At 43.6% G+C, this 14,296-nt stretch overlaps 1 protein-coding gene across 2 annotated transcripts in view; it reads right to left on the minus strand.

Moving 5' to 3' along the window:
- Positions 1-1,371: 1,371 nt before the first annotated feature.
- Positions 1,372-14,296, minus strand: part of CALU (calumenin) — a 28,618-nt gene continuing 15,693 nt past the window's right edge. Inside the window, exons 3-7 of one of the 2 annotated variants that reach the window (XM_084617206.1) lie at positions 12,839-13,032; positions 8,011-8,177; positions 6,372-6,432; positions 5,231-5,430; positions 1,372-4,192 (exon numbers count right to left, since the gene is read on the minus strand). In XM_084617206.1, coding sequence (XP_084473332.1) covers positions 4,088-4,192; positions 5,231-5,430; positions 6,372-6,432; positions 8,011-8,177; positions 12,839-13,032 — 727 coding nt within the window. In that variant the 3' untranslated portion in view covers positions 1,372-4,087. Of the gene's footprint in view, positions 4,193-5,230; positions 5,431-6,371; positions 6,433-8,010; positions 8,178-12,838; positions 13,033-13,102; positions 13,297-14,296 lie in introns of both variants that reach the window. The other variant, XM_084617205.1, reaches the window with a different exon arrangement.

A 14,296-nucleotide genomic window follows, 5' to 3' on the forward strand; every position in this document is an offset into this window, starting at 1 on the left:
TAGAGAAGGCTGATAGAGATAGCTGCAAGAGCTGGGAAAGGCCATCCAAAGAGAGAATAAAGATCAGAATAGCTAAGGCAGTGATACACACGGATAATGCTGCAGAAGTGGCAATGTGCAGTGTCTAACCCCAGGAGATGGTCACAGATGACCCCACACTTACAGAGATCGGAGCAGAGGGCCTTGCCTACGCTAGGAAATAGCACCAATTGGATCCACTGTGCCATGCTGATCGTGGTTTAGCTGCAAGCACAGACGAGGACATACCACGGTCAGCCCCAGTTCACCTAAAAGCTGCTGTTTCCTAGTGTAGATGAGGCCAAGGAGATGGAGAGGAAACGGAGCTCAACTCCTACCCAGCATCTCCAATCTCATTTAAGTTGTCCAAATGAAAGTATTCTCTGCCCGTACAGGAAGCTACTGGAGACAAAAATAGGCTTATAACTTCAGATGCTGCATCTGTGTCTATACAGCCGCCAGCGGTTCAGCTTTTAAACAGACATCCAGTAACAGATGCCTGTTTTCCAAAGGAAGGTCATCCAGCATAGGTAAATATTAGATTGTATCGACCTAAAACTGCAGTGGTAGTTCCAATCTGAGACATTCCCCCCGCAACGTTAAAAGCAAAGACTATTCCATGCCAGCAGTGGCAGCATCTCAATGCTAGGAGAGCGACCCCTGAACAGCTCAGGGCTCCTGAGAATTGCATCGATGGAAAGTTCTCCGAGTGACTTGTTCACATGGTTGTGTGCTAGAGGCAGTTTTATCTTCACCTAGTATAAAAACCTTCTAACTTGCTGGCTGACAAAGCAATCTACGTCAGTGTACTCTGCTTAACTTTACAGTGTCAACCTGTGGAACTCATTGCCAGGGGATGTTGTGAAGGCCAAAAGTACAACTGGGCTCAAAAAAGAATTAGATAAGTTCATGGAGGATAAAGTCCATCAATGGCTATTAGCCAAGAGGGTCAGAGATGCAACCCCATGCTCTGGATGTCCCTAAACCTCCAACTGCCAGAAGCTGGGAGTGGACGATAGGAGATGGATCACTCGCTAGTTGCCCTGTTCTGTTCATTCCCCCTGAAGTGTCTGGCATTGGTCACTGTCAGAAGACAGGATACTGGGCTAGATACACCATTGGTCTGAGCCAGTATAGCCGTTCTAATTTTCTTAGCCCATTCAGGATGCAAGTCCATAAACTGAGCCAGGGCTCTGCTCCCACAAGGTGCAGTTTTATAGAAGTACTTATTCTCGCTGCAGCATCCCACTTGTACTGTTTCTTAGTGATGACAGACTACAGATCATTCCAATACAACTAACAGATCATTCCTAGTCTCAGTTGCTGAATGATAACACACCACACATTTGAAGCCACAGTGAATGTAAACAGTTTTATTGAGACAGTTTTACGTCTGACATACATTATAAAAATCTGTTTACACTCTACAAAACAAACCTAGAGGATTAGCATTCATGGGAACAGACACCTTGGGTGTGCAATCTGTTTTTCACCAGCTTTACATTTGCTTTGATACATACAGTAGAAGTGGGGAAACGCTGAGATTAAACTGATGTGCATCGCAGAGCACTGAATATGGCCAAACCTCTCCTGATGCTGAACATATGAAATAGGTTTTACTTTACTGGTGAAAGAATTAGTGTTTATAAAGTGTCTGCACCAGTCATTAGTGCTGACAGCAGCTGTGCAAACTTCTGCCACATAGCTCTGTAAATGCATCTCAATTGTGACTTTGAACAGCACTAGCCCATTTCAAAGTCCTGAGCCTCACACACAAAGACACCCAACTGTGTCAAAACCACATGGAGGTTTTATGATGGGACGAACGGAGGCCAGGAGGAAACGGAATTCATTTTAAATGTGAGACCCAAAAGCAGCTTGGGTCACCAGAAATGTGAGGCTATGGCCTTCCTGTAGTGAGCCCTATCACTGCTGCATTACCTGGCCTTCATCCCCTCCAGATTCCTTTGCTATGTGTAAGTTTTGTTTATTAGAGTAGGATTCTTCCTGGCTTTATCCCAAAACCATAAAGCACATCCAAGGGTCAGAACACCCATACTTCAGGGGTGAACACTAAAGGCACGTATACCATACAAATCTCATATACAATGCTTGATTATGATTTGATCCATTGTCTCAAGTTATATCAAAAGTGTGTTATTTGTAGAAAGTTACATGAAATAATAGTACACATACTTAACGTTTCAAGCCTTTAATCCTTGAAACAAACCAATTTAAAGAAAAAGAGGCCCAAGTTTATTACAGTTAAGGGGCCAGAAGAGGCTGGCGTTAGTGTTTACAGGACTATATAGTGAAGGAAATGACCTATGTTTGCAAACACAGTGATTGCTTTAGACGAATTTCAACACTCCCCCACTAGGCTCCACACATGAGAAGTGCAAGTGACCCACTAAGCTGTGCAAAATGGCACTCCAAGGAAGAGTCACCAGCTAAGGTAGAGAAGTCATCTCTTGGCAATCACTTATCTCTGGCTCTCTAACAGCAGTTCTCCCTGGTTAAAAGAAAAAGCATAAGGAAATACCTCAGGATACAACGAAGTAAGTGGTTTGCCTTCTGAGGTAAGAAAATCCCTGGTAAAATAGGCAGCATATGGTTAAAAATTCACAAGAAGGTAAGAACACTGCTGCAAAGCTTTCTACTAATACTGCTGTTTAACCACTGCACAGGAGCAGAACACACAAAGGTTAATTTCAATCTTCAGAGTTTTTATTCTCTGGTTTCTTGTAGCCTTGTTGTTTCTTAGTTATCCTCTTTTGGCGCATTTCATCTTGAGGTTCCTAAACTGACAACCTAGCCCCAGTTTGTTTTTGTTTTGGCAGGTAAAGGCACTTCAATGATGTATGATTTGCAGAAGTCTAATGGTTTAAATAAAAAGGGAGCCCCTCCCATTTCCATCCCTAACCCCATGGAGCAAGCAGCACTCATCCACTTTGTTCCTTGCCTTAAGGGACCAATTTAGGATCAGCCACTTTTCCTGGTTGATTTCCCTGTATAACATACAGAGGGTCACATCAGGTCAGCCTCTTGCCTCATCTAGTAGGGTCACATGGCTTTGATTAACTATGTACATGGAAGCCATATGGATTCAGAAGAATGTAATGCACAAGTAACTTGCATTTACAGAGACCCTGCGGCAAACACAAAACTCAGGCTGAGGATTTTAGCAGCATCTGCAAGACGGCCCCACCTCCCAAGTATTTCTGGATGGAAAGCTTCAGATCACACTTGCTGTATTAGTTCAAATTCCTGGAGCTCCGAGAACAGCAAAGGCCTCATGAAGGAATGCTCTGGAGAAGAGCAAGCACAGGTTTGTCTTGCTGCCGCCATACACCATGGTGCCTATTTTGAAGGGGTCTGCAAAGCAGGAATGGCCAAAAGGCAGTCTGCAGTCACACAGAATCCCCCAATTCTACAGTGCTGTCCACAGACAGACAGCTCCCAGCATGCAATGTTCTTGACTTCGTGGGACAAGATACAGCATTGCATTTTGGGAGAATGTCTTTTGCACTGAAGATGACTGCAAAGTGCTCAGCTGTAGCACATTGTGTGTTGCCCTTGGGCTCCGAACAAGCTGCCATTGTGGCCCTCAGGCTGAATTTGCATTCCCCAGTCTAAACAAACATCATATAGCTTTGTTGCTTGACCTTATTGTTCTGTGGCTTGTAAAAAATTCTGTAGCTATGTCTATACAACATTAAGGGGGATAGAGGGAGGTGGGGCACTGGGGAAGGAACTATCATTGCTCTGCAGCTAACTTTTCAGGATATGCATTCTTCATTTCACACGGAACCCAAACAAATACAAAAATAAACAGAACTTGTTAGACATAAAACAAAGTGTAAATCTAAAAACCACAAGTGTTATCATTACAGAGTCACTTTTCAGAACACCATGTCCCCATCCCTTTGGGAAAGGGAAAGGGGACAGGACAGGATTTTTCACCTCATAGCCTGAAATAACAGTCTCAGTAGTGAAAACGTTTCTCATGTTAATCCAGAAACTGTAAAAAATAAATTACTTTTAAGAAACAGGTTTCTCTGTACATGTCTTAAAACTCATCGTGTCGTACTAAGGCTTCCCCGAAGTCTGTGGCCTGGCTACCCACGAACAAGTCATACTTGTCAACGATCTCCTCTTTGGTGAGTTTGCCATCCTAAAATTAAAAAGAATATGTTAGTCAAGTTTATTATGGTAGTGGCTAAGGAGCAGCCAAGCATTCAGCTCCCACGGTGCTAGGTGCTGGACAAACACAGCAGAGGAGACTGTCCCCACCCCGGAACAGACCAGACAGACACATGGTTGGCGGAGGGGTGGAATACACAAGCAGAGTGAACAATGTGATGGTGGTAAATGTCATGGCAGTGCCACAAGTTGTGTGTTGTGGGTTTTTTGGGTGGGATTTCCTTACGAGGGGCTCAGCTACATGGGAAGAGAAGGGAATGGAAGGAGGTAAATGGGACTGGTGCTCAGTGAAGCTGGGGTAAGGAGATTTGGGGGGGGGGAAGGGGAGAAGAGGGAAGGGCTGGATCAAGCAGCCAATCAGTGCAGGGCAGAGAGAGCCCAGTCACAACTGTAGAGAGCTCTCTGAATGGCTAAAGGGCCCAGCTTTCCTCATCTGCTCCTACTGCTGGCTCCTTTCTCAGCATTCCCCCAAGGTCACATGGTGGGGAGCAGGTACCACCTGGGCCCTAGTTTCCCCAGAGCACGTGTGCATGCGCGTCTCCCCTGCACAGTTCTGTGAGCTCAGATTCACGCAGCAGCCATGACAGATTCCCATCCTCTTAGTTATATGGAGACAATTTTAGAGACCATTGCAGGTTTTCACCCAAGGCATTCTGGGGAGGGTGCGGTGAAGAGAAGGGCTCATGCCTTGTTCTCCAATATGGCAGAGATGTGCCTGCCTCCCTAGGCAAGAAAAGGGGAATCTAATCAGATTGCTCAATAAGAGTGTTTGCCAAACTTTTTAAATAGTCGGTGCTAGCTCCAGGAAAAAAGGGCCCTAGAGTTGTTAAGTTTACTGAGGTAAGCTCCAAAATTACTACTGAAAGGGAGAGCAACAGTGGAGCTGCTCACAGTAACTCGGGCTTCTTGCCAAAATTACAAAGTGATCCTCAGAGACAATTCTGAAATGGCTTTTGAAGCTTCCATCCTGCACAGGACAAGACACTGAAGGGGACCAAGCTCCTCCCACCTTGTTCTGATCAGACTCGTAGACAAGGTGCCGTGCTTCTGCCTCAGCGTGGTCGTAATCCGAGGGGAGGATCCAATCTTTTGTCTCCTCCTTGTCCATCTTCCCATCTCGATTCTTGTCTCTGAACTCCACAAACTGCTCCCGCTCGGTCTTCACCCACTCTGGCTCATCAGCATCGCCATCATGACTGTACATATCCCCTGAACAAGAACACAAGACAGCTGCTGATGCAAGAACACCACCTCACCTCTTTGTTCCACTTGGGACTGTGCAAGCAAATCGTAAAGCAAGGTGGTTACATCTAAGTTAAGCAGCAGTCATCCCCATCTTCAATACGGACATGCAGCCAGTGGAACTGCAGATCCCCGCATGCAGTGCTACAGCCTTCTTAAAGCATTTGCTGCAGGATGCAGCCCTCTATTACATACGACAGTGACCACAGGCCACACCACAGATCTAGGGAGCTGCATATTTTCCACCCATTTTCCCAGTGGCCACCTAGCCCTGGATCTCGTTACTTTAATGAGATTAGCCCAGACATTTAGGTTTAAAAAGGTTACTTTAAACGTGTTTAGAGAAATGTGCAGAGTCTCTATATTGGCATATATTTTAGAGTCAGAGGCATTTATTACCACACTTATTCAATGCCAAAGCTTTCCATTAAAAAAAAATAAGAGCTAAAATGACAGCTGCTCTGTTACTTACTACTGCCAAGAGAAGTGGCTGCACTGTTCTGCAATTGGCAGGCCCCATAATATATCAGAGAGCAGCCTATGGACTTAGAGCAGATGTTCCCCTCTACCTAGGTTCTGTGAAAGATCATACTTGCATTTTGTCTAGTTACCCTCAAGCAAATTATACATGTCATTTTGGTTATGCAGTTAACTTGGAATTACATAGTAAGGATTGACATGGGGAAAAAAAATATCAAACTCAGTTTCAAAGTTAGGGAGTAAAGAGGGACCCATTAGAAAAATTCCAGAGAGTAGGCAAGGGAGATTAAAGAGCATGACTGCTTTGGCACAAATACTGGTCACAAGAGGCTACAATGTAATTTCATTTGGGAGTATCTTTTTACAGAGCACTGATGGGAAGCGAACACATTATCAGCAGACTCAAGGACAGCGTGCAAGTTGCTTACCTATGTATTCTTCCAAGTCAATGACGCCATCCCTATTCTTGTCGATATCTTCCATGGTTTCCTATTTAAAAAAAGGACTAGGTTAGCCTCAAGGTTCATGGACAAAGAAAGGACTTTTTATGGCTCTCTACCACCTAGAGGAGAAAACATGAGACAGCAAATTGCCAGCAGTTCAGCTGTCCCTCCCCACACTGCCGTGTGCTGCTCCTGCCCTCTTCCTTGGAGCTGCTCCTGGGAGCCTCCTGCTTGCTGTGCCTGGGGTGGGGTGGGGGAAAAGAGGGATGCTAATGTCAGGGTGTCCCCCTCCCCCTGTACCTTATCTCCACGGGTGAGGGAGAGGAGAAGAGAGAAGAGGAGAGGAGAGGAGAGGAGGAGGGAAGAACACCTACAGGAGCTTGCTGGCAGCAGCTGCTGTCTCAACTTACAGATCTACTTAAAAAGGCAATGTACTTAGAGTGGGGTCAGCCATACTTGAAGGAGCAATGCCCGTCTCTCTCTCTCTCTCTCTCACACACACAGTGTGTGTGTTTGTCTCTCTCTGCCATGCTGTCTCCCCTCCCTCCATTCGTGCTGCCTGGTAGAGTGTGAGGCTACATTAACAGCAATGAGTTAACCCTTGAGGGCTCAGCCGAGTGCTAGTTCATCATTTAGCAGTAAGGCATTCCCTGGGAAATATCTCACACTCTTCCACCCTCTGACTCAACCACCTCAGCCAAGATTCACAATCATCATTGCCATGTACAGTATTAAATTGTTTAAAACTTATAGTGTGTGTGTGTGTGTCTATACATAGTCTTTTGTTTGTTGAAAAAAAATTCCCTGGAACCTAACACCCCTCCCCCCCCATTTACATTAATTTTTACAGGGAAATTGGATTCGCTTAACATTGTTTCACTTAAAGTAGCATTTTTCAGGAACAGAACTACAACGTTAAGCGAGGAGTTACTGTATATACTTTTTTTTTTATAGGAGGATTAGCTGATACACCTGTGCTTCAAAAAATAGCAATTGCTAAATGGAAAAATCTCCAAAACAGCCATCAAATGCAGCTGCGTATGGAAGGTCTGCTCTGGTGCACAGCATAAGAGGACAGACTGACAAAGGAGTTTAAATGTGCCCTGGAAGTGGAACATAATTCCACCCCCTTCAGCAACATGTGCTGCATGCTACCACTAACCAAGTGAAGAGGAGCCACTTAGCATGTCAGTGACAAGAAGCATCTTTTCTTCTCTTAGCTCCTGCAAAGCCAATCAGGGCATTCATTAGGTTTGCAATGCTATCCATCACAGAACTGGCTGCTGCCTGAAACTGCCGCTTATGGGGAAACTGCCGCTTATGGGGAGGAGGGGTCAGGCAAGATTTTTTTTTTTCAACATTTGGAATAGTGTATAAAAACCTCAAAACTTTAGGATAAAAAATGAAACCTTACAAAAAGCTGTGCCCACCAGTAAGTAAACCTTATACACGACTCCCCCTCACCCAACAGGCCAACGACGTACTCCTGTGAGATCACGGGTAACTGGGAGATACCAGACTGTTACTAGCCTGAGATAGCAAGTATAAAAACCTCTTTATTTTACTTCCTCCCTACACCTTAAGGCCCCAGGTCATCTCAACCTGCTTTCTAAATGGCACCCACCTGTACTACTATATCTTTCATGTAGTCATATTCTTCTGGATGCAGAAAGGCAGTAAATTCTTCCTTGGTAGCAATCAAGTCTCCATCCTTGTCAGCCATTTTGAACCTTCGTTCATCCCTCATCATCATCTGTTTGTAGTTGAACCCATCATCAGGGTCTGGGTCATCTGGGCAGAAACAGACAAGTTATACCCATTTTAGACTCCAAAGCTCATCCACAAAACAATTGCACCAGTATCGCATTTCAAATTTTCCTTTTGCTGTCGACTAGGGAAAGTTCACAATGTGTGTCAGGAGAGCCCAAACCTTGCACCTCCAAGGGTTACAGTGAAACTCATTAGGACTCCAGAGACTGCACCTATTTTGCATGAAGCGGAAAAGGTCTCCACTGGTTCTACATTTTAAACAGAGGGGCATCTTGAAGAGACAAGTGTCAACATGAAACGCTCCCAAGCTTATCTCAGCTGAGGACACTTTCATCAAGATAAACATTGTATTCTGACAACTGTAATCTCATTGGGCTATGTCTTCTCTGTGTTAAAGGTAGGAGAGACTGTGGGCTAGAGTTTGGCTACTCTTGGAATAGAATATGTAATGGGATTATGCTCTTCCACAGCGGTGCAACAGGCATTTTCAAAGCAAGAGCAACACTGCTCACTGTCCAAATCTACATACTTATATGTGCCCCAAGAGTATCTGAGGGCCTACTAGGGTGATTAAATTTAATCAGACTTCATATAACTTGTATATGAAATTACTATCCTATTTATGGGGCCCGTGTTTGTCGCAAGGTTTCTTAATTAGCAGCGAATACTTGAGGACAAAGTACATTTAATAACTAAAATAGTAATAACATACAGGTGCCCCTTTGTCAGAGTAATTAATCATATCCTGGGCTAACAAAAGCCCAGTTTAGAGTTTATTTAGTCCAGAATGTGGTTACCATCTTGTGAACATGAAACATTAAATTAAATACTGACACTTTAAAATTCTGATTAGGCAAATATTAAACAGTAAAAGGAATTTTGATCTGGTGAATGTATGTTCAGTTGTGACAGTTTGGGGGCTATACTATTATTGTCCATTTATCTACTAAAGCAAAAACATTATCTCTCTGTGGGTAAGTTAGCACCCAAGCTATACAGTGGTCTGGTTGACACTCCATTTGCTACAACTTCTGCAAATGGCACCGTCAATTCAAGTTATGAGGTCACCAGTCTCACGTTCATTTTTACATGGAGCAGAAGTATAAGGAATACATTTCTTTTAAGTGTAACTTAAAAGACAAGGATAACTGCTTCGAGAAACACATATGAAACAACAATGTGAATTAATTAAGGGTAAATTAAAGGAAGCAAATAACTATCCAGCTTGCTCTTTTTTTTTTTCTCCCCCCCGTGTCAAATCCAGGTTTTCTCACCTTCCGCCCCCCCCCCACACACAAACTCACTTTCTCCTGCTGGTAATAGCCCATCCAAAGTGACCACTCTCCCTACAATGTGCATGATAATCAAGGTGGGTTGTCACTTTGGATGGGCTATTACCAGCAGGAGACTGAGTTTGTGTGTGTGGGGGCGGAGGGTGAGAAAACCTGGATTTGTGCTGGAAATGGCCCAACTTGATGATCACTTTAGATAAGCTATTACCAGCAGGACAGTGGGGTGGGAGGAGGTATTGTTTCATGATCTCTGTGTGTATATAATGTCTGCTGCAGTTTCCACGGTATGCATCCGATGAAGTGAGCTGTAGCCCACGAAAGCTCATGCTCAAATAAACTGGTTAGTCTCTAAGGTGCCACAAGTACTCCTTTTCTTTTTGCGAATACAGACTAACATGGCTGTTACTCTGAACAGTGTATATGGGAAAATTCAGAAAGCTGTCTTTGGGACACAGGCCGCATGTGGCTCTAATCATAGGCTGAACTCCACAGATGGAAGAGAATGCAGATCCAGAGTACTTAAAAATAAATAAATAAAAAAAATCACTGTTTATGAGCAACATACCAGCAAGGCCAGGTTCTGAAGCCTGCATATGAAGTTGGTGCCATTTAGAGCCCATATTAAACATAAGCAAAGAATATAATGGCTTTGTTCTTTAACAAGGACATCAGATCATAATCTAAGCAAATCTTCCACAGAGAGCCTGCTTATTGTATCATTGTGCACAGCCTCGGTGCACAGAAATTCCTTTTGCATTCTGGTGATGTATGCTAAAGCATGGGGTACTCAGAAGCTTACACACACTATTCAAGTGCAGCAGTGAAGTGACTAGCATGGTCTTGGAGCTTACTAACATGCTGTTTCATTTAGATCACAAAAACCTAATTTTAAAAATACTACATATAACAGCCAAAAGAGCCACAGTGAAAGAGGATGGTGTCTCAGCTCCTACAGCATGAAAGATGTATGTTCTCAATTAGATAAAAGGATCTGTTAGTTTCCTGGCTGGGCGTCAAACGTTTGAGAGGCATTTCCAAATTTGTTCATGCCAGAAAAAGGGAAAACAGCTTTTCACAACAGACATGAAGATCTTTCACCAGATACTATTATGGAAAAGTATTGACCTTTGAACAGAAGTGGGAAGCCAAGCCATTACACATACATGGCTGTCAGGGACAGATCAGCATTGTAGTTATGAAAGGAAGACCGGAGTAGTTTTAATATATTAACTATTTAGTAGATAAATATATCTGTATATATAAATTGTATATAATGAAGTGAGTAAGAGGTGGTGCAAGTGCATTATGAAGATTTTATCAGCATTAACCTGAGGCACTGGTGAGTAATGTGCCCATCCCAAAATCCTGGGAATGAGATCTTTATGGCATACCACCTTCTCATGGGCTCTACATATGCCATATGTGTTACAAATTAAAACTTGAGAAATATTTTGAGTATATTACTTTGTTCATTAGGACATTTTAAATATACCCCTGCAGAGACAGGGGTCTGATCCAACTGCATGGGCTTCAGAGAAAGCCATAAAAACCCTCAGGATGACCCAAGATAGTTTTTCTATATACTTAACATTGTCAAATTGTAAAGATCAGATACCTTGGAATATCCCTGGACTAGAAACAAGTGCTGTGGATCCCATCAGAAATCTGGTATTTTCCCTTTCTAGTTCGTGGTATAAGACTTGTTTCTAGTTCTACAGGGTCACAGGATCTTTCTTCTTAACCAGTCATTGGTGCTGGACTGAACATTGCCGGTCTTAGTTTTAACGGGTTACTTAAAAGTGGCGGGGAAAAGCCCCAAACCTCACAGCTGTCTAAAACTGCTCAGCGGAGTGAAGTGATAGAAACAGCCCTGGAGGGACATGGATTAGCCAGAAGAGAGCAGACAACATGCAACATACATTTTGAAAGCATGTAATAAATTTATTATGCGAGTCCAGAAACAGTCACACTGCTCTGCAAAATTTATTCCATCATACCAACTAAAATGATTAGTGGTTTGGAACAGGTCCCATATGAGGAGAGATCGAAGAGGCTAGGACTTTTCAGCTTGGAACAGAGGACACTAAGGGGGGATATGATAGAGGTCTATAAAATCATGAGTGGTGTGGAGAAAATGAATAAGGAAAAGTTATTTACTTGTTCCCATAATATAAGAATTAGGGGCCACCAAATGAAATTAATGGGCAGCAGGTTTAAAACAAATAAAAGGAAGTTCTTCACACAGCACACAGTCAACCCGTGGAACTCCTTGCCTGAGGAGGTTGTGAAGGCTAGGACTATAACAGGGTTTAAAAGAGAACTAGATAAATTCATGGAGGTGAAGTCCATTAATGGCTATTAGTCAGTATGGGTAAAGAATGGTGTCCCTAGCCTCTGTTTGTCGGAGGGTGGAGATGGATGGCAGGAGAGAGATCACTTGATCATTACCTGTTAGGTTCCCTCCCTCTGGGGCACCTGGCATTGGCCACAGTCAGCCGACAGGATACTGGGCTGGATGGACCTTTGGTCTGACCCAATATGGCCATTCTTATGTTCATACTACACCTGTATGCAATCCAGGTTACAAGTCCCTTTGCTAGTCTTTGTTCTCCCACAGCCCTACTCAAAATAGCCCCTCCCTCACCAACTCCCCCCTTCAAAGATCTCCACAGATATTGCCAGTCTTTACTTCTTCGTAAACCAGATCTAGGCCCTATGTCACAGGGCCACCGCTAAAAAAAGGGCAGGCCCCCACTGGAAGTGGGGGTGGAGTGGAGAGGAGAAACAGAGCTAAGACATATATTTTATTTTTTTCGTCCTAAGTTTAAGAAAAGACAGTTGAGGTCGTTCTTCAGGAGCTTCAAATTCCAGAAATGTAGCTGTTGTTAAAAGCCAAGTGAACCACAATTTATACAGAGACAACATACAGTACCTTACTACAGCATGGCTGCATTTCCACAGCCACATATATATTTCTGCAGATACTGAAGGCCACCAGTGGATAAATATGGCTAGGGAAAAGCTTTAGAGCTTCAAGTGGGATTTACAAGCAATGGAGAGTTAAACTAAATGCTAAACAAAGGGTCTGCCCAGAAGCCTTGAATAAAACTGTCAATCTGAGCAGTAATCTTGAATTTTAGACTAGATTTTTAAATTAAAATTAATCAATAAAGCAGAGTTACAAAGCTGCATCTTCATACAAACTTTAGCTTTTAAGATTCTTCTGTGTGCTTGCCAATTTCACGGACCTCTTACTAATATGAAGGAAAAGATTGTTCCCAGTTGAATCTTATACTACTGCAAGAGCTCTCCATGCTCTGTGTTACACAACACTTCTGCTTTATTGATTAGCGACTACTGTGTCTGCAGGTTTGACATCTCGCCCCTTACCCAGGTAAGTGCCATATGTCACGTTTCTGTACTCATCCCAGGAGATTAATCCATCTTGATTCATGTCAAACTCCTGCCACTGGCGTTCGACATTGTCATACACGTACTTCTTCTGGGCCTTCTTAATCCAGGCTTTCAGCTCCCCCTCCGTCACAAACCCATCCTTATCCGTGTCTATTTTATCTACAATCATTCTACAAGACAAAACAGCAAGTTTCAAGGTGCCAGCTCCACAAAGCTTTTACCCCAAGAATAAAGACCTACCTAAGATGTAGCCGTAGGTGGCATTTTTATACTCTTCCCAGGAAATGAGGCCGTCCTCATTGAGGTCGTGCCCCTTCCACTGACGCTCTACATCCTCGTAAATCCAGCGTTTTTGTGCAAATTTAATCCAGTCTCTGAGCTCCTCCACAGTTACAAACCCGTCCTTGTCTTCATCTATTTTACTTACAATCTTTCTGTAGAAAATGCAGAGAAATGCAGGAAAAGTTAAGGGAAATAAGGCTCTTTCTACTCAGAGCAGCGCATTTTAACGGGCAGCACACTGCACCTGTATGCAGGAGTGAACAAGTCAATTCCAAACTGTAACCCAGCAGGCTACCCAAAACTGCCTTCTAGCTGTCATCCTATATGCGTTTGCCAGTCGCACAATTTTAGAAAGTGATTTACAAGACTGATGTAGAGAATACTTGATTCAGAATGGACAGAGCACAGTTCAGCCTCAGTAGGTCACAGGCTACTGGAATAGTGACTTGTTCGTTCCTCTTCATAGCCGTAAGAAAAATACAGCTTCATCATATATTGATGCAAAACACAATGCATCACAGCACGACAGAGAGGATGCCACAGTTATTTTGTGATTCCTTACGACTCTGATACATTCCCTTCTTTCCCACCTCCAACGCCCTGCCTGCTGGGAAGGACAGGCCTCACCAGGCTCCCATTTCCTCAGCACTCCCCTCATTGCCTCGTGTCTGGCAGCTTATGGAATGCTCCTTGAGTCACACTCTATCCACTTTTAGATCATGCAGAGCACAAGGAGCTGTTCCAAACACATCGGTGGAGTACATAAGAACAGCATGTTAGGCCGCATGTGGCTCTAATCATAGGCTGAACTCCAGTTCAGTTGACAACGTGAAGATCACCAGAAAGGCAGTGACTTCAGGGAACAGCCAAAAGCGGTGCTGTAAAAGCTTTGGAGCAAGAACCTTCTCAACTCCGAAGGCTGGGCTCTTTCAACAGCAGACACACACAAACATGCCAGCCACAAGAATCAGGTTTAGTAGTGTGTTATGACTGACCAAGCACAATACCAGATCAGATTCAGAAAGAGTGATGAAAGTGCCTTTCACATGTAAAACAAGGAAAAATGGCATATCAGAGGGAGGGGTGGGTTCAAATACCCATTCTGACATTTTTAAGGAGCAAAATTTTACCCTAGTCCCCACTCTTCCCATT

The sequence above is a fragment of the Lepidochelys olivacea genome, assembly GCF_965140295.1.
Source record: "Lepidochelys olivacea isolate rLepOli2 genome assembly, chromosome: 1".
Lineage (NCBI taxonomy): Eukaryota > Metazoa > Chordata > Testudines > Cheloniidae > Lepidochelys > Lepidochelys olivacea.